This window comes from Paramormyrops kingsleyae, chromosome 7 (genome assembly GCF_048594095.1).
Source record: "Paramormyrops kingsleyae isolate MSU_618 chromosome 7, PKINGS_0.4, whole genome shotgun sequence".
Lineage (NCBI taxonomy): Eukaryota > Metazoa > Chordata > Actinopteri > Osteoglossiformes > Mormyridae > Paramormyrops > Paramormyrops kingsleyae.
In genome coordinates, this window is record NC_132803.1 from 27,529,179 (window position 1) to 27,547,368 (window position 18,190).

General features: G+C 44.9%; 1 protein-coding gene across 1 annotated transcript; it reads left to right on the forward strand.

Moving 5' to 3' along the window:
* Nucleotides 1-7,495: 7,495 nt before the first annotated feature.
* On the forward strand, nucleotides 7,496-12,821 carry npffr1l1 (neuropeptide FF receptor 1 like 1). Its single transcript, XM_023838056.2, has 4 exons — nucleotides 7,496-7,625; nucleotides 8,784-9,080; nucleotides 9,736-9,835; nucleotides 11,787-12,821. Exons 2-4 carry the CDS (start codon nucleotides 8,792-8,794, stop codon nucleotides 12,637-12,639), a joined length of 1,242 nt encoding a protein of 413 aa, XP_023693824.1. The 5' UTR covers nucleotides 7,496-7,625; nucleotides 8,784-8,791; the 3' UTR covers nucleotides 12,640-12,821.
* The last annotated feature ends 5,369 nt before the right edge of the window (nucleotides 12,822-18,190 follow it).

The window sequence follows — 18,190 nt, forward strand, 5'->3', positions numbered from 1 at the left end:
CGACATCAACAATCAACTGTAGAGAAAAAAGGCATTGCTGTAAAGTGTCATTACTCGTTAAATCAAATTCATGTTATCTTTTCAATTATATTGTCCATATGTCTCTCATTTAAAATCACAACGTCGACAGATCGCGCTCCACGTTGCGTCAGCTACAGTCGAACGCACCCATTGCTTCTTTAAGGGAGGATGGGCAAAATTACAACGTCGTCGGTGATTGGCTGTTGTGCTGGCATTCAGTAAACCTCTGCTCGATAGGCCATCGAGTTGTCTATCTCAGCACATTCTCTAAAATGGAGCAAATTTGGTTGATCGAGTTTTATAGTCTTTGTGTATCATCGTGATCGTCCTTATTTTTTATCGATATTTTTTTTTATCTCCCAGCACTAATAGCATAGTTATAATTCTATTAAATTAGGTATTTCACATTAATTAAAAAGCATGGTCTTGGAGGTGCAAGTCAATCTGGAGGCTCATTCTCTTCAATTCAAAGCAGAGGATCATCACATAGCCGTATCATAGCTTACCCGAGGCCTCTCTCCCTGGTACTTAATAAGAATAACACCTGAAAATAACACTGAAGAATAACACCAGAAAATAACACTGAAGAATAACACCAGAAAATAACAGCAGGAAATAACACCAGGAAATAACACTGAAGAATGACAAGAGAAAATAACATCAGGAAATAACACTGAAGAATAACACCAGGAAATAACACTGAAGAATAACAGGAAATAACACTGAAGAATAACAACAGGAAATAAAACCAGGAAATAACACTGCAGAATAACACCAGGAAATAACAACAGGAAATAAAACCAGGAAATAACACTGAAGAATAACACCGGGAAATAAAACCAGGAAATAACAACAGGAAACACCAGGAAATAACAGTGAAGAATAACAGGAAATAACACTGAAGAATAACAACAGGAAATAAAACCAGGAAATAACACTGAAGAATAACACCAGGAAGTAAAACCAGGAAATAACACCAGGAAATAACAACAGGAAATAACACTGAAGAATAACACCAGGAAGTAAAACCAGGAAATAACACTGAAGAATAACACCAGAAAATAACACCAGGAAATAACACTGAAGAATATCTGAGAGCAGTGCCAAGGCCCTATTGCCAGGGCAATAACATCAAGGAGTAACACTGGAGGTGTAACACTGAGGGAGGAACACCAGAGAATAATACCAAAGAGTAAGGCCGTATTTCCAGGACAATAACATCGGCATGTCTGATCGATATGTCTTTCTGATAGGTATGTCTGATTGGTATGTCTTTCTGATGGGCATGTCTCATGGGTATGTCTTTCTGATGGGTATGTCTTTCTGATGAGCATGTCTCATGGGTATGTCTTTCTGATCGGCATGTCTGATCGGTATGTCTTTCTGATAGGTATGTCTGATTGGTATGTCTTTCTGATGGGTATGTCTTTCTGATAGGTATGTCTTTCTGATCGGTATGTCTGATCAGTATGTCTTTCTGATGGGCATGTCTCATGGGTATGTCTTTCTGATGGGTATGTCTTTCTGATGAGCATGTCTCATGGGTATGTCTTTCTGATCGGCATGTCTGATCGGTATGTCTTTCTGATAGGTATGTCTGATTGGTATGTCTTTCTGATGGGTATGTCTTTCTGATGGGTATGTCTTTCTGATAGGTATGTCTTTCTGATCGGTATGTCTGATCAGTATGTCTTTCTGATGGGCATGTCTGAAGGGTATGTCTGATGGGTATGTCTTCATGGGTATGTCTTTCTGATAAGTATGTCTTTCTGATGGGCGTGTCTAATGGGTATGTCTTTGTGATAGGCATGTCTTTCTGATGGGCATGTCTGATAGGTATGTCTTTCTGATGGGTATGTCTTTCTGATAGGTATGTCTTTCTGATGGGTATGTCTGATGGATATGTCTGATCGGTATGTCTTTCTGATGGGCATGTCTCACTGGTATGTCTTTCTGATGGGTATGTCTAGTGGGCATGTCTTTCTGATCGGCATGTCTCACTGGTATGTCTTTCTGATGGGTATGTCCGATAGGTATGTCTTTCTGATGGGTATGTCTGACGATTAAACAAATAAAGCAGCACAACATTACAGTAACTAACAATAAATAAACCACTAACTTACGTGTACTGTTAGAGCATTTATGTAATTTATTTAAACTTTATTTTACCAGTAAATGAACTGAAACCAGTTCTCACTGCTTTATGTGCTTTACGGGAGAAATTGCAGATAACGCATTGGAACTTCCTGGGATACAAACGTCATGCGTGTGACTAAAATCTTCAGCCAATAAGGGCAAAGTTGTGTCGTCACGGAGGCGGTTCCAGTTTGTGCTGCACGGTCTGTCTCAAGTCATCTTGCTCTCGCGAGGATTTTGTACCATGTGACATGGTGACGCGTGGTGACGTTTTGGAACATTTCTTTGCCGACTTCGCTATCATGCGATGTGTATGAAGTGTGTGGACTGTGAAGCACTATGTCCATTGGGAAAATGTATACAATGTAACGTTTTTAAAGTAGATGCATCTGACTGGTTGCATTTGAATTGAGGCGCGTAATGAATAATGATACTGTTCTGTGAGGATGTGCTGTTTTCTCTTTTTTTCCCCATCCCATCGAGACCGCTATGTCCGAGACCAAGACAAGACCGAGACCAAATAGGGTCGAGACCAAGACAATTACCGAGACCAAATAGAGTCGAGACCAAGACAAGACCGAGACCACAAAAAATTGGTTTCAAGACCAAGACCGGTCTCGAGAACTACAGCACTACATTTATCACTCGAAAATGATGATTATCCTCAATCACTCTCCTTTGAATCTCTCGCAGACGGATTACATTATTGGCAATTACCATGTTTACAAGCTCCCTCTCTTGCTCCTCCGACAAAAGCCTTAACCTGCCTCCACCAGGTGGTCATCTCTGTGTCATACAAAAATAGAAGCACTCATTAATGTAACTAGCACACATCCTTTTTACAGAAAAAAATGGAAACATACTGAAACTCAAGAAACTTGAGTTCAGTAGCTCAAAAGTTACTGTACAGAGCAGTCTTACTGCAAGTACACCTACCTGTTTTCCTCCCTGAAGGTTCTGATGATGGAGGCAACAGTGAAGCGACTCAAATTTGGCTGTACTCGTTGCCCAGCCTCCCTCATAGTCATACCATGGACAAGGACATGGTCAACTAAAGTGGTTCACATTTCATCCGAGACCGCTTGTCTCCTTGCCCTTGTTCTTTCCCTTCCTTGTCGCCGCCGCCGTCATCCTCGACCTCCTCCTCCTCCTCCCTGGTGTCCTAGACCTCCTCCTCCTCGACCTCTTCCTTTGCATCCCTTTGGATCCATTGTTTCAAACCTGAATGAGCTGACTTTATTCATTATTATAAAGAATCCCAAATGGCTACAAACTAAAAATAAGTTGTTGTTCTACTGACTGTATCGTATATCACGAAATTGGCTAAAGTGTAGGTATCAGAAAGTAAGATAAGGAAACTGAAAAGAATAAGTATGTCGTTTTAAAATTTGCACTTAAATACATGGATTTATCCATTGTCGCAAGTTCTATTTAGCTAGCATGCATTCCCTTTGAAATAAATACATCAAAAATAAAATCAAACAAACGTGGAAAATAGCCGCGACATGTTTTGCAACTCAGAAATACCCCCTGTTTAACCAGCTATATGTTACGCCCAGCTCGTCCGATACTCGTGTGTGCCACACCCACCTCGTTACCTCGTGTTAATTCCCGATTGTCATCACCTGTCTCCTGTTCCTCTTGGCTTGTCCTGTGTATTTAGTCTGCGTCTGAGTTAGTCTTCCCAGATCTGTCATTGTATTGTCATGATGTTCGTCAATGTCTGCCCAGATCCCTGAATAAACCACATTTGTTCGTATTTACGGCTTCGTTCGCCTGCTTCTCCGCTCGCCCGCTTGCCGAACCGTGACAGAATGACAGATCTCATCGAAAGCACAGCGCAGCAGACCAAGCACCAACGGCTCGGTCTGCTGCAAGAAGTTGTGTATTAGCGGTCCCAGCCTGAGGTCCAGGAGGACCCCATAGCCCTGGAACTGGCCAACCGGGGCGCGGACCTCCTCGCGAAGGAGCGCCCGCCTGGGCAGGAGTATCCCCTCCATAGGTGCACGAAAATGCCTCCAACGCCTTCGCCAACGCTTGATGGAGCGACGGGAGGAGCGCGTCGCCTGGAGCCTGGGCAACATTTCAGAACTGGTTCCGCCTTCCGCAACGAGCGGCCGGAAGGAGCGGAAAAATAAAAACAGAGTGCAGCGGGAGGAAGCTTCCACACTCTTCTTGGGAACCTGCTCTTTGTTCCCCGCCTGGGAAGACACCGCTGCTGCCTGCCTGATCAGCCTCAACCAGGAGAAGCCACCTCCCTTAGAGGCTTATAGCTACCGGCCGGCGCGCCTGGCTGGTAAGGGGATCAGCGCCGTGAGGGACTCCATTCCCAGAAACCCCACAGCTCTTAAAAGGGCGAAGTCCACTTTAAAGACGCTTGCCCGGCCAGCCGTAAGGAGTGCTCCAGACCTGCCCAGTGTTCCAGACCTGCCCAGTGTTCCCACCTGCCCTGCCCCCTGGTTCGCCCTCGCTTGCTTTGGCTGGGGCTCGGGGTGCGCCTGCGGGTCCTGCGGCTCCGGGTCGGCTGTCGCCTGCGGGTCCCCCTCCGACGCCTCGTCGCCCGGCCTCGGTCCCGCCTCTGACTCCTTGTCGGTCGCCTGCGGGTCCCCCTGCTCTGGTGCGTCGGCGGACGGCGCCTTTGCTGGCTGTGGCTGCGCCGTCGCCTGCTGCGGCTTCCCCCTCCTCCTTTGCTGGTACCCCCTCCGACTCCCTCCTTGTCTCCTCCCTCTGTCCCTCATCCTGTCTCCTTGTTCCCGTCGTGGTCCCTTCCTGCTCCCTCCTCCCAGTCGCCTGCGGCCCCTCCGGCCGCCGCCCGTCGCGGCTCCCTCGGGCTCCCCTTTGTCCCTCCTGTCTCAGCTCCTAGTCCCCCTGTCGTGCCTCCGTTCACTCCTGGTCCTTTTGTTCCTCCGTTCTCTGTGCCCTCTGTCTCTCCCTTCCTGGTCTGTTTGTCTGCGTTCCCTGTTCTGTGTTGGGTCCTGTCCTGGCTTTTGCCCTTGTGCTTGTTCTGCGTGTCTGTTCTGTTTCCGGTGCCCCATTGATGTTTTGGTTTTGTCTTCCTGGTCCTCTTCTCTCGTCTTGTCTGTCGCCTCCCTTGGGGTGCGCCCGGTGTGCGCGCCTTTGGGGGGGGGGGTTCTGTTACGCCCAGCTCGTCCGAACCTTGTGTGTGCCACGCCCACCTCGTTACCTCGTGTTAATTCCCGATTGTCATCACCTGTTTCCTGTTCCTCTTGGCTTGTCCTGTGTATTTAGTCCGCGTCTTCCTAGATCTGTCATTGTATTGTCATGATGTTCGTCGATGTCTGCCCGGATCCCTGAATAAACCCCGTTAGTTCGTATTTACGGCTTCGCTTGCCTGCTACTCCGCTCACCCGCTTGCCGAACAGTGACACTATACAACTTGCAAATTCTAGTTTTGAAGGAACATGCAGAGGAGTTAATTCCAGTCACAGCTCCTGAGACAACACTAATAAATACAAATAGGAGGACGGAACAGAAAGCGGAAACACTGCTACCTTGAAAGAGTTAAAATATTTACGGTACGTAAAATGCGCAGAGGTCTTGTGCACGTAAACAGGAACCTTGCGTGAACAACGCCTCTGGAGTCACATATTACGACGATCAGTTGAGTCAGCCCTGAGCCCCGCTTGCGGCTGAGAGCAGACAAGAGGGCAGGACAGAGCGACTGGCTAAAATGTTGCTGACATTCATTCTTATGTAACACGCATAATTTGCCAATATCATGTCACGCCAATGGACAATTCAGCAACTCCTGTTCACCTTAGCATGTTTTTGGACTGGAGGGGGGGACCAGAGAACCCAGAGGAAACCCCACAGCTGCATGGGAAGAACATGCCAACCCCACACACATGGAGCCAGGGTGGAGTTAGGCTAAACCATGTCTCTAAATTCCCTTAGTGGACAGTGTCCTGTGATAGATATGTGTCTTGTTCAGAGTTGGCAAGTGTCCAAATTCAGATTCCTAATTCCCCCAAATTTGGCGCAGTGCAATGTTATTTTTGTGAAATTAACTTCAGCTGTTTTCTTACTTGTAGCTTACTGGAAATATACCCAGTGTGGGATTTCAATAAGCACCATGACCCTATCCAGGCTCTGCAGGGTAGAACCTATCATTAGATGGTTGTTGATTCAAAACCCCTGACTGGCAAAATGATGTCATCGATGGCATAATAATGTCGATTAAAAAGAAAAGTGTAGATCACATGTAGACATATAATTCATTGTGCTAAGCCTTTGATCGAGGACCAGGGGCCTGTTTCAAGAAGCAGGATTTCTTGCATTGCTGGATAACATTGCATTTAAGGTACCCAGAGCTATATGTTAGTGAATGAAGATAAAGTATATTTACCCCAGACTTACATCCAACAAGTTATCTGACTAAGCAAAACAATCCTGCTTAGTGAAACAGACCCCAAAACAAGTCAAGGGATGTTTTTTCATTTACGAACCATCACCTTCCAACCATCTTTCCAATACAGTCTTGTTGCCTATCATTTAGAATGGCAAATAAATTTTATTTTATGATTCAGCTGTTTGGCATTTTAACAAGAGAATTTCACATTAACAAGAGAATTTCACATTTCCAAACAGGAAAAAAAAATAATGGTAACGATGATTACCCCAATTAAGCCTACACCAATGCAACAGGTTAAAGTAAAAAATAACTGACACAAGCCTATCACACGTCTTTCAGGTGAAATTGACTTTGAAACCCCTGATCTACTCAACTTCATGAATAATTAGCAAAAATTGACACTCATTAGAAACACCATGTATCTACCCAACCCTTATAAATCAGATCTCCAGTGTTTCATATGTGAACATTTTGATTTAAAAATGGGTGATGCGGGGGTGTGCTTGATGCCTGGTGGTGAATTTTGCTGGGGTGGGGGGGCAGGGGGGGTTGCTGAAGCTTTCCCAGTTCAAACGGGGGGCAAAATTAAGGAGAATCTATATTTCACGTTGCTGCACTTGCTTCTTTTTCGCTATTTGATGTGATATATGTGAACATGACGCAACCGTCTCCACCGCAAACAAACGGGAAGGGTCAGAGGCCGGTGGAGATGGCTCATTGATCGCTTTCGCATGCAGTATCTGCCTTGTTGACATGTAGTATTATTTAAGAACAATCCCGATTGACGTTCTGGAGATGTTCTTCTGGAAGCGCGGCGGACAGATGCAGTTTGCAGTCATTCACATGGATTTGCCTTGTATGTCACCCGATAAACGCTATTCGTTGATACAAGGATATTTACCAAGAGTATTCAGGGTATTATTTTGTTGGTTGTATTCGTTTCTCCAGGGCCACCCGCTATAAGGCTGTATGCCTCAGTGACGCGCAAGCTGCAAACTGGTCAGCGCAGGGGGATCGGATTCTATGCAGCGCACCTGAGAGAGAAGCTGCGACGCTGTACGACCCACTACGGCTGGCAGCGAAACCGAATTTAAGGGTACGTTTCTAAAAACTTGCATGCAATTTATTTCTGCGATTTTGCAATAAGCAGTAGTTTCTCTGTCTTCTGCGCATGAATTCTGGACCATGTATCGAAATTCATATTATTAATTTACTCATAACTGGCACAGTGCAGTGTTATTTTTGTGAGATTAATTTGATTTTTTTCTGGCGCGTAACTCACTGGAAATAACCAAGTGCGGGATTTCGATAAGTTCAAGTTGTCTCATCAAAATCCATTTCTCTTGCACAAACTGTAGTCCCATACGATGTTACAAGCCGATGCGTAGTTTCGTGCTCATAATCAAACGCTATTCCCTGTCGGGATAAATATCTGATGTGCCTTAAAAACGCCTTACCTTTCGGTGATATGTAAGTATTAATTGTACTAAGTCTGAAACTATGCAAACATGCCTAGCACTCAGCTCGAACGTTTAGGGATTTAACTAACCGCAAAAACTGTAAAGCACCGATCAATCAAAGCCCGTAGAAGTAGATGCATCCTTTTTTTATATTAATGTAATGTTTTTAAAGCGTACGGTTTCATCAGACAGAAGTTAAATGTAGACCTGTTTTTAATTGCTACAACAGCATATTCCGGCTGTGATATGAACATTTGGGTTAGGACTCCAGGTGTTTAACCCCCGCGAGTGTTTTCATCAGCGGATAACGCGGGAGGGTAGAGAGGGTTATAGCCCGTGGGGGTCAATAAAACCGCAACGATGAAAAACACGCCAGTCGGCTGCAGTGACATTTCTTTACTTTTTTGCACAGAATCGCTCTGCATGAATTCAAGCTAGACCCGCCCCCTTCTTATTAATGGTTAATATTAATTGATTATGGATCTTCTCGGTGAAGGTAATTTCACAGAATAGAATGAAAGACAAAGAGCGTAAGGAATAACTCATCAAAAAGTCGTCCGCTTCCAGATAAGTTAAGATTACTTACTTACTTACTTTTCATCCGTTTATTTTGCCTGCCAATAAAAGCATGTACCGTTATGACTCTTACAAAATTACTTTCTGAAATCGACTATTTCTTAAATAAATGGCATAATTCTCGCGTAGTTAAAATCCGCCAAGGATACCGCGTTAGTTCTGGTTATAGAAAACTCTGCGGTGCTCTAGCGCCCCCTAATGTGCATCTCCTCCCATAGGCGTGGCCATGGAGAATGAGTCCATGGTGAATGCCAGTCAGGGGGTGCTACCATGGCATAACGGCACCTACCTGCCGTATTACCTGCACTCCACAGGTGTGGCGGCCGGCTACATCCTGTCCTACCTTCTGGTATTGCTGCTGTGTGTGGGTGGGAACGGACTGGTCTGCCTGGTGGTGCTCCGAAATCGCAACATGCGCACCGTCACCAACATCTTCATATTCAACCTGGCCGTTAGTGATCTGCTGGTGGGGGTCTTCTGTATTCCCACCACCCTGATCGACAGTCTCATCACAGGTGTGGTGCCTGGCCGGATTGGGTGGGGGAGGGAAAGGGGAGTGGTACTTGGTATTCACCCAGAAACACTTCAGAACTGGAAGCCCAGGTCAGTGTTTCCCAACCTGGTACTGGGAGTCCACGTGTGGACTGTCTGGTAGGGAGCTGGGAGGGAGCAAAAATGTGGACCGGCTGAAGATCCCCAAGGACCGGGTTGGGAAACATTGATCCAGGTAATCCTATTCCAAACTGAGGAAACTGTTAAATCCCAAAATGCCCATTGTCACCTTCTATATAGCAGTGCATATGTTTGATGTCAGAGTGTTGACATGGAACAGAAGCTGAATTTATGTAGGCTGTTGCTGCCAGTCAAATTATTTGCATTTAAAATCTGCTTTTATTCCCAAGTCCTTTTGTCAGTCTCAGGTATAACAGCTGGGTATTTGCTGAAGCATATTTTTTTCAATAATAACAGCGTTCCACCCAAAACCATGCTTTTTGAACAAGTATTATCTAGTTACTATACGATTCTTGCTGAATTCAGAGTCAACCATATAAAGAAGGTAGACAATAAAGAACTTGAGTAGCTGCTCTCTTGCGTATGTCTGCATTTAAGTTCCAGTGTTCCCAAACTACCCCAACAGCACAGTCAGTAGCATCCTTATCTTTTTCATAGGCTGGCCCTTCAGTCAGTTCACCTGCACTATGAGCAACCTGATCCAAGGAATGTCGGTCTCTGCCTCAGTCTTCACGCTGGTGGCCATTGCTGTGGACAGGTAGGCTTCCTCACCATTTGCCTCCGGTCTCCTTTCCCTTCCTCTCAGTTGGGGTGTATTTCAGCTGCGCAGTGTCTGCTGTGTGCGTCTGCAGGCCGGCTGCCCTGGGAGCTCTCAGTGCAGAGAAGCCCAGGACCCCTGTGTGATGTTACAGAGAAAATATGACGGGCTAGTCTCTCACCAAAAGTTCCTGCCCTCCTCTGTGGTCTGGGGCAAAGAAGCAGGCCGCAGTATGATCCAAAAGCAGGCTGGTTTTTGCGGGGTGGTCATGCAGATTTTGCATAATGCAAATGCCAATACAATGGGCAGTTGAATGACTGATTGACATGTGTCATTCTGCTATTCTACAGCTAGAGTATGTTTCACTAGGTAGCCATTAAATAAATTTATACAGTAACCTAATCAAGTATTGCATATTCATTTTTTCTGATTATGCACTTAAGGAATGAATTAAATAAAAAGTAGTACAATTTAAATGTCAATTGCAATGTAATCTTTCTGTTAGGGGAGGTATTGTGGGTTTTGAGTAGCAAGGTTCCCTCTCACTTCTATTTTTGGGGGTTTGCATCTCATTTTCAACCCTTAATGCTGAACAAGACACGTGAATACATTGATTTTATAGGGTACATTAACAGTGAAGAGCAAGTAAATCGAAAAGATGAATTAAAAACAATGTTGTAGTATTGGCAGCAGGACTCTTTATGCCCATTTATTGAGCTGTATGTTGTTTTTGCAACCTTGTGAGCACGCAATGCTGGAAAAAACACACACTTGTCACATTCTCTCTGGAGATGATATGGATGGTACCATCAACCAGTTAATTGTGGCTGTGAAGCCGTCGATCATCAGATTTTTTCCCCTCTCCCTGGGAAAATCATCATACTCTTTAAATCAGAAGAGGTTGCAGAAAAAAACACCATGTTTATCTGGGCTTGTATTTGAAGTGTGTTGGCTGTGTAAACAACAGGGGCACCGTGTGGCTCAGCGGGCTGAGCCTCTGTCCCTGTGATTAGGAGGTTGCTGGTTTAAGCCCAGCCTCCATAGAATAGTCACATCTGTGGACCCTTGAGCAAGACTCTTAACCCCCAGCTCCATGGGTGCTGGGGCAGATGGCTGCCCTTCACTGCCAAGTTTACTCTCACCTACCTGTGTTGCATGCAAGATGGGGTAGGAGAAAAGAGCATTTCCCCAAAGGATCATTGTAAGCCTCATTGTTACTCATAAATAATCTTTCTTTCTTTGGACAAGGCCTGCTCAGTTCAAGTGCCACCCAGTGTCTTTACCATCCGTCTGTCACTCCGCTCGGCATCCATCTGTGCTCTGGCTCGCCTGGACTGTAGCAGCACTTGCATGTAGACCGAAGACATTATCATATGTTACATCTCGGCATATTTAAATTCAAGTCGGACAAAGTCAATGCGCACCGACCTTGGAAAAACAATAAGTCAGGTTAAACACAGATATAAGTTTTAAGATTCACTTTCAGTGATACAGTGACATTTAAATGGACATTGTATGTTTAACCACAATGGCAGAAGAGAGATAAGGATGCTAGATTTGTAATCCTGTTAATGTCCCTCAAGGTGCACATCTAGTACCCTTCATGTAGCTAGTGTGCCTCCTTCAACATCAGGTTATGACTCCTTTTACTATGGGGAACTCAACTCAACAATAAATCACCTTTTGGTGTGTGGCAGTTTGTGCAGATCTTCCAGTTCGTTTTCAGAGGCCTGTGCATAGTAATGAGGTAGGCCTGTGCATAGTAATGAGGTAGGCCTCTTCTCTTAGTGCAGCACTTAAGTGCTCAGCAGGCAAAAGTTTCTCTGCTGGCTCAGATTGCTAGTCTGCAAGGGTGATGAATCACAATGCCAGGGCTTTGATGACGAGGTAGCGGGAACTGGGAATTTAGTTGCGGTATGTGACTAACCACCAGCCTAAACATCTCTTCTAGGTTCATGGGGATAGTGTACCCCTTCCGGCACAGGATGCGGCCCGTCACGGCCCTGCTGGCCATCCTCATTATCTGGATGCTTGCTTTTGCAATCATCTTTCCCTCGGCAGCCACCTTGACCGTCATGCACTTGCAGGACACCTACATGGTCCAGGACAACCAGACGTACCCGCTTTTTGTCTGCTACGAGGACTGGCCGCGGCCAGAGCTGCGGCAGGTCTACACCACCGTCATCTTCGCCCACGTCTACCTGGCGCCCCTGGGCTTGATCAGCGTCATGTACGGCTGCATCGCCGCCAAGCTGGTGACCAAGCTCAGGCAGGTGGGCGTGGCCGAGGGCCGGCGCGCCCGCTCACACCGCAAGGCCAAGGTGGTGAAGATGCTGATCCTGGTGGCGGTGCTCTTCATGGTCTCTTGGCTGCCGCTGTGGACCCTCATGCTGCTGGCCGACTACAGGGACCTGGACCAGCAGCAGATCGACTTCCTGAGCAGCTACCTCTTCCCGGTGGCGCACTGGTTGGCCTTCTCCAACAGCGGCATTAACCCCGTCATCTACGGCTTTTACAATGAGAACTTCCGCCGCGGCTTCCAGGCGGCCGTGGCCTGCAGCAGCTGCCCCGTGCCGGGGGTGGCCGGCTTGCCCAGCTGGACCGCCTGCAGCTGCTGCAACAGCGCCATCCTCCCGCCTAATAAAGTGTCCAGCAGGAACCTTACTGTGCACGCTCACCCCCACCGGGACCAGCGTTTGTCTGGCCTCCCCCAAGGCACGCCTCAGGGAATTCAGGGCATCCTCCTGGAGGGCATCAACCGCATTGCAGCCCCGAATCACGTTAGTGGTGCCTGGGAAGAGTAAGGCAGTCTTCTGCTGGGCTATGATGACTGATTGTGACGGCTCGCACAGGCAGAGCTTCACTTGTCTCACAAGTGCCCCCTGCTGGAGCTCTCCATGATATGCACAATGACAAATGGCACCCAGGGAGATGCATTCAGCTGATCCACTAACTGATCCAGGAATGGAGCCCTGGCTCATGGCAAATGACCGGAAGATATGCAAACTCTCTGTGAATGAGAGGGGTGGGCTGTTGGGGGAAGTGAGGGAGGGGTCTGTGTGTTACTCATCACAATCCTTCAAGCAGACTGAGGAGAGGATCATATTCTTAAAACACAGCAGTCCCACCCTGCCTCTATTATTTTATATTAGCTGCATAACCCCCCCCCCCCCCCTTCACTGTCCGGTTCAGCAGTTATTTAAGTTTCAGTTCATATAGGCCTCTGAATGAGAGGGTTTGCTGTGTAGGCTGTCTGATATCAGGGCTTTTTTTGGTGGGGAGAGATGTGAAGCAATGCGTGATGCACAGCATACATTTACAGTATGAAAGCCATGCACAGAGCAGCTGTAAATAACTATATTCTGAAGCATTTTTTAAGGCACACATTTACTGATTGACAGTTGTTGTTGTTTTTTTTTTTAACAAAAGAAAAACGCTGGCGCACCTACACTCTTAATTAGTATAAGGACCTGGTCATATTTATTTATTGACTTATGTTATGAAACAAAAACACTTACATGCAATACCGACACATTGGCAACAGATGGCGCTAAGAAATGGGGAAGGAACGAATTATAAAAGGCTTTCCATGTTTGTCAATGGGAGTATAGGGCACCTGTCCAGTAATGGGTAACAATGTATGTTATTTTTCTACCTCAACCTTTATATCTTTTTATTGGAGTCATTACTGTGGTAGAAACTATGGTTTCAGGTGTAGTCAAATGAACAGAACAACATTTTTACATCTTTGATGTAGGCTACGTCATACACCGTTACTATGGCATTGCACCATTATGTTATTTAGGGGTGAAAGAAGGGAAACCGTTTTGGTGCAGTTATATATAGCTGAGTCAATATGATTATGCGTCTTCTTAGTGACGTAGTGGCATTCCCGCTTCTTTATGGCTTTTGAAGTGACCTTTCTTTTTTCACACCCACAAACAAATTGGTCCAAACACAGGTCCATTATGGAGTATTAGAGTTTAAAAATGAAAATTTACATTTGGAAATGATTCTTTAAAAAAAAATGCATTATGGGGTCTAGTCATGTTTCTTTTGAAGGCAGAACAAATTCCTAAGGTTTCCTACATTGATAATAGGCACTTGTATCTTTTGTGGGCAAGCTGGAGTGTTTAAAATATGAATACAACTGAAATCTGCTGACACACAGAGAACTCGGGGTAAGAACTTCACTCTTGTATTTTCGCCATAATCGCGACTCTGTAATGCTGACAATACACAAGTTTAACAGGATCACTGAACACGATCCTCTGTAGTACGTACACCATAAATCAGTGCCGAATCCGCCCCGATCCAATGAAGAAGTGCATGATAATCTTGTCCCCCTGGAGAACGATAAAAAGTGGATAATTGAAAACGAGCGGTACTCAGACCAACAGCAGGAACATCTTATTGGAGGGGATAAGTATAGATCTTGCCAAATGAGGACACGCATATTGTTTATGGATAATATTCCATGAAGAAATTGCCTGTGGGCAAATTGTGGGACTATTATCTATTAAAAATATTTAAAGAGTGTGCCAACGCAGATAAGGAGAGTGAGCTCTCCTGAGAGAAAAGGGAAATATAGTTATAAATAGTTATTTCTGAAACGACCAGGTTCCAATCAGTATAACCACCTCAACAACTTTTACCCCCTCCCACGTCGATTTGACCATCGCCAACCCTCACCCTGGTGTTCAGAGGGCCAACCAAATATTTTCTGAGGTGGTACGTGGTGTATGCTGTTAGGCAAATATGTTATTCTCTGTCCTGTTGCTTTGGTGCGTTTTTGCTCAAGTATGTGAAATTTAATTAACTGATATGAATATATTGCAAAAGTGGGAAACACCTCTCTGTGTAGCTTATCCGTTTTTGCTATCCCTTATGTATCTTTCTATTTAAAAAAAAAAAAACTGTGGTTAAAATAGGAAATATTCTTTATCCATTTTTTACTATTCATCTCACGTTCAATTTTGTTCTAGTCTGCTGCACGGATCCAATAAATGATATATATGAAATATTCTGAGCTGTCAAGCGTATTTCACTGCGCTTAACACGAAAGGGAAGCAGGATTGATGACCTTCCTGATGTCGTGCTTGTGTTTACACGTCATATTGAGCTGTAATGTGTTGATGTCTATAGCGGTTGCTGCCCGGTACGGTTGCAGATGAATGTGCCAGCATTCCGACCTCACACCATGACCAATCAGACCACATTGACCCTGGCGCTTAGAATGGACACTGGCGAGGCGGTTCAGAAGCTCTATCACGGGGGTGTCGCCAGATGCGAGATATGCAGCTGCGCTGGGGCAGTAGAGCCAGGGCCAGATAAACAATTACCAGCGGTCAATTAAAATGCTACGGCTCAACGCAGGGCAGCACTTCGAAATGCAAACATGATTATTTTCAATGAATCAGTTCTTTCTAGTTTGTTCAATTAACACATTCCTAATTCGTCCCCCTTGGATATTTTTTAATTGTATTGGCCTAACTAAAATTGATTTTCTAATTAGGGCTATATATAATGAATAGGCCTAATTAATCATTCTGTATATTATTTATATCGTAACTGGCTCAGTGCGGCACGGCATAACTTCAAGAAGAGACAGCTCTTTGCGAAAGACGAATAGAAGTCCCACGTTTATTAACGGTACACTGCTTAGGGACAAGCAGTAGTGGGACAAACAGGGAAATCGACAGTTTAATTAACACACTTACACTCTGGGTCACTCACTCTCACTCTCTCTCTCTCTCTCTCTCTCTTTCTCACACACGCACACACATACACACACACACACACATAGCCTATATATATATATATATATATATATATATATATATATATATATATATATATATATATATATAGCCTATATATATATATATATATAGAGAGAGAGAGAGAGAGAAATGCGCAAATATGCGGCAGGCGTCTCCATGTGATCGCTTGTCATTTATCTATTCTATATGAGCGCAGTGTGCGGTTGCAGAGGTGCAAGTGTTACACCGTATTTTGTGACCGTCGAAATGTGTGACTCCAGAGGCGCCGTTTCATATATTACTGGGAATTTACGCAAAGTAGGCTACCTGTCCACGTGCACGAGCCCTTTGCGCATTTAACGTGCTGTAATTATTTTAACTTTTCAAGGCAGCAAAAGTAAATCTTTCAAAATCAACATTCGCGAATTACATAGCTGAAAGAGTGGGTAATTCTGAGCTGTGAAACATATAGCGGATGTTTCGACTATTTTTCACGGGGGGATGCGTGCAAGCCAAACAGAACTATCAACAAAGGATATATTCATGTATGTAAATGAAGATTTCAAATAAATAAATGTTTAAAAACGGCATGATAGCCATTCTTTTTATTTTTCTTACCTTACTTTCTGATTATTTGGAGTTTTTTGTGCATTTTGCGCAGAGGGCTCCTGCACGTGAACAGAAACCATGATGATAGAAAGAGGCCGAGTTTTTTTAAAAAAAGAAAGAGGCAGATTTTTTAAAAAGTGCAGAATTTTTCTTTTTATCTTTTCATAAATATAATTTAATTGGGATAATAATACTCGAACTGTGGCATCTTTTTCCAAGTTCACAGAGAACAAAGACAAAATTGGTTGCTCTTGGGCATAAAACTCCCGAGTTGAAAATTAATATCACTCCGTGCCTGCTCGGGGTAGACACTAAGCTGGCCATCAAACTGCACAACCTTGGACTAAACACACACCTGTGCAACTGGGTCTTGGATTTTCTCACCAACAGACCACAGACAGTGCACATGGGTAACCACACCCCCACCTCCATCACTCTCAACACAGGAGCACCTCAGGGCTGTGTGCTCAGCCCCCTCCTCTACTCCTCTTCACACACGACTGCAAACCCACCCATGATTCTAACATCATCATTAAGTTTGCAGACGATACGACCCTGATAGGTCTGATCTCGAACAGTAACGAGTCAGCTTACAGGGAAGAGGTCAAGTACTTGGAGCGCTGGAGCCGGGACAACAAGCTCTGAACTCCAAAAAGACAAAAGAGCTGATCCTGGACTTCAGGAGATGGAAACACATGGACCACCACCCCATCAGCATCAGTGTCGAGAGGGTGGAGTTGGTCCAGACCTTCCGATTTCTCTGGGATCATATCAGCTGAGACCTGTCATGGACCAGGAACACAAATGCAATAACAAAAAAGGGACTTCAGAGGCTCCACTTCCTGCGGAGCCTGAAGAAAGCACGTCGCCCACAGCAGCTCCTGGTGAACTTCTACAGGTGCACCATAGAGTCAGTGATCACACACTGCATCACTGCGTGGTACTCTGGCTGCACCTTGGAGAACAGGAAGACCCTGCAGCGCATCATCAAGTCAGCCCAGTGGATCACTAGCACCCAGCTTCAATCACTGGAAGAAATCCATCACAACCGGTGAAGCCGCAGAGCTGAGAAAATAATCAAGGACCCAACACCCACCCTGGACACTCACTCTTTACACCCCTGCCATCCGGTAGACGGTACAGAACCCTGTACGCACGCATGACCCGACTGAGGAACAGCTTTTACCCTGCAGCTGTTACTCTACTGAATTCAAAGCACTCATCTCTAACATTCTGAATATTTGTGTACTTAAACCTGCTGTATAACTCGAAATCTACCTCTGTGAAATTGCTCCTGCACTGCACTTTATACAAAATCATAACCATGAGTATGATTATATTGCACTAATTGTACATATTTTATTCTTTGGATTTTATTGTAATTTTTTACTGTGTATCTGCTGGCACGCGCCAAACTTGTACAATGACAATAAAGCATCTTTATATTCATCTAGATAAAATCCTGCAGGTGCCCCTGCCAGCCCCCCCAATATTGTGTGGTTACTTTTATATGTGAAATCTTTCTGTGCCAGAAACAGATTAGTTTAGCATCAACAGTGAGCTAATCAGTAATTCATTTTAAAAAATGTTTGGATAACACGCTTGTTGCCGTCAGACCTAGCACTCGGTCGTTTCTGTACAAGATGTTCCCTTGTCCCCCATAGGCCTATTGGATTCACTGTTAAGAATTAAAGTGGGCTAATAAGGATACATGTTGTGACTATACGCATGAACTTTCAGATGAAATTTAGAGTAACTGAAAAAGTTGTGGGTATGTGTACCTACTGCTCCCACAATCCCACAATGCAGTTGGGGATGACAGAAGTGATTCCCATAATAAAACTTGCCGAATGGGGGCACTAAATGTATCCAAAAATGGCTATATGGTTTTAGAATGATTATTTTGTTAGGGGGGGGCTGAGACAAAAAATGGAAGCGCTGAAGCCCCTGATCTAGACGAGGCGCAGAACCACCTTTGGGAGGC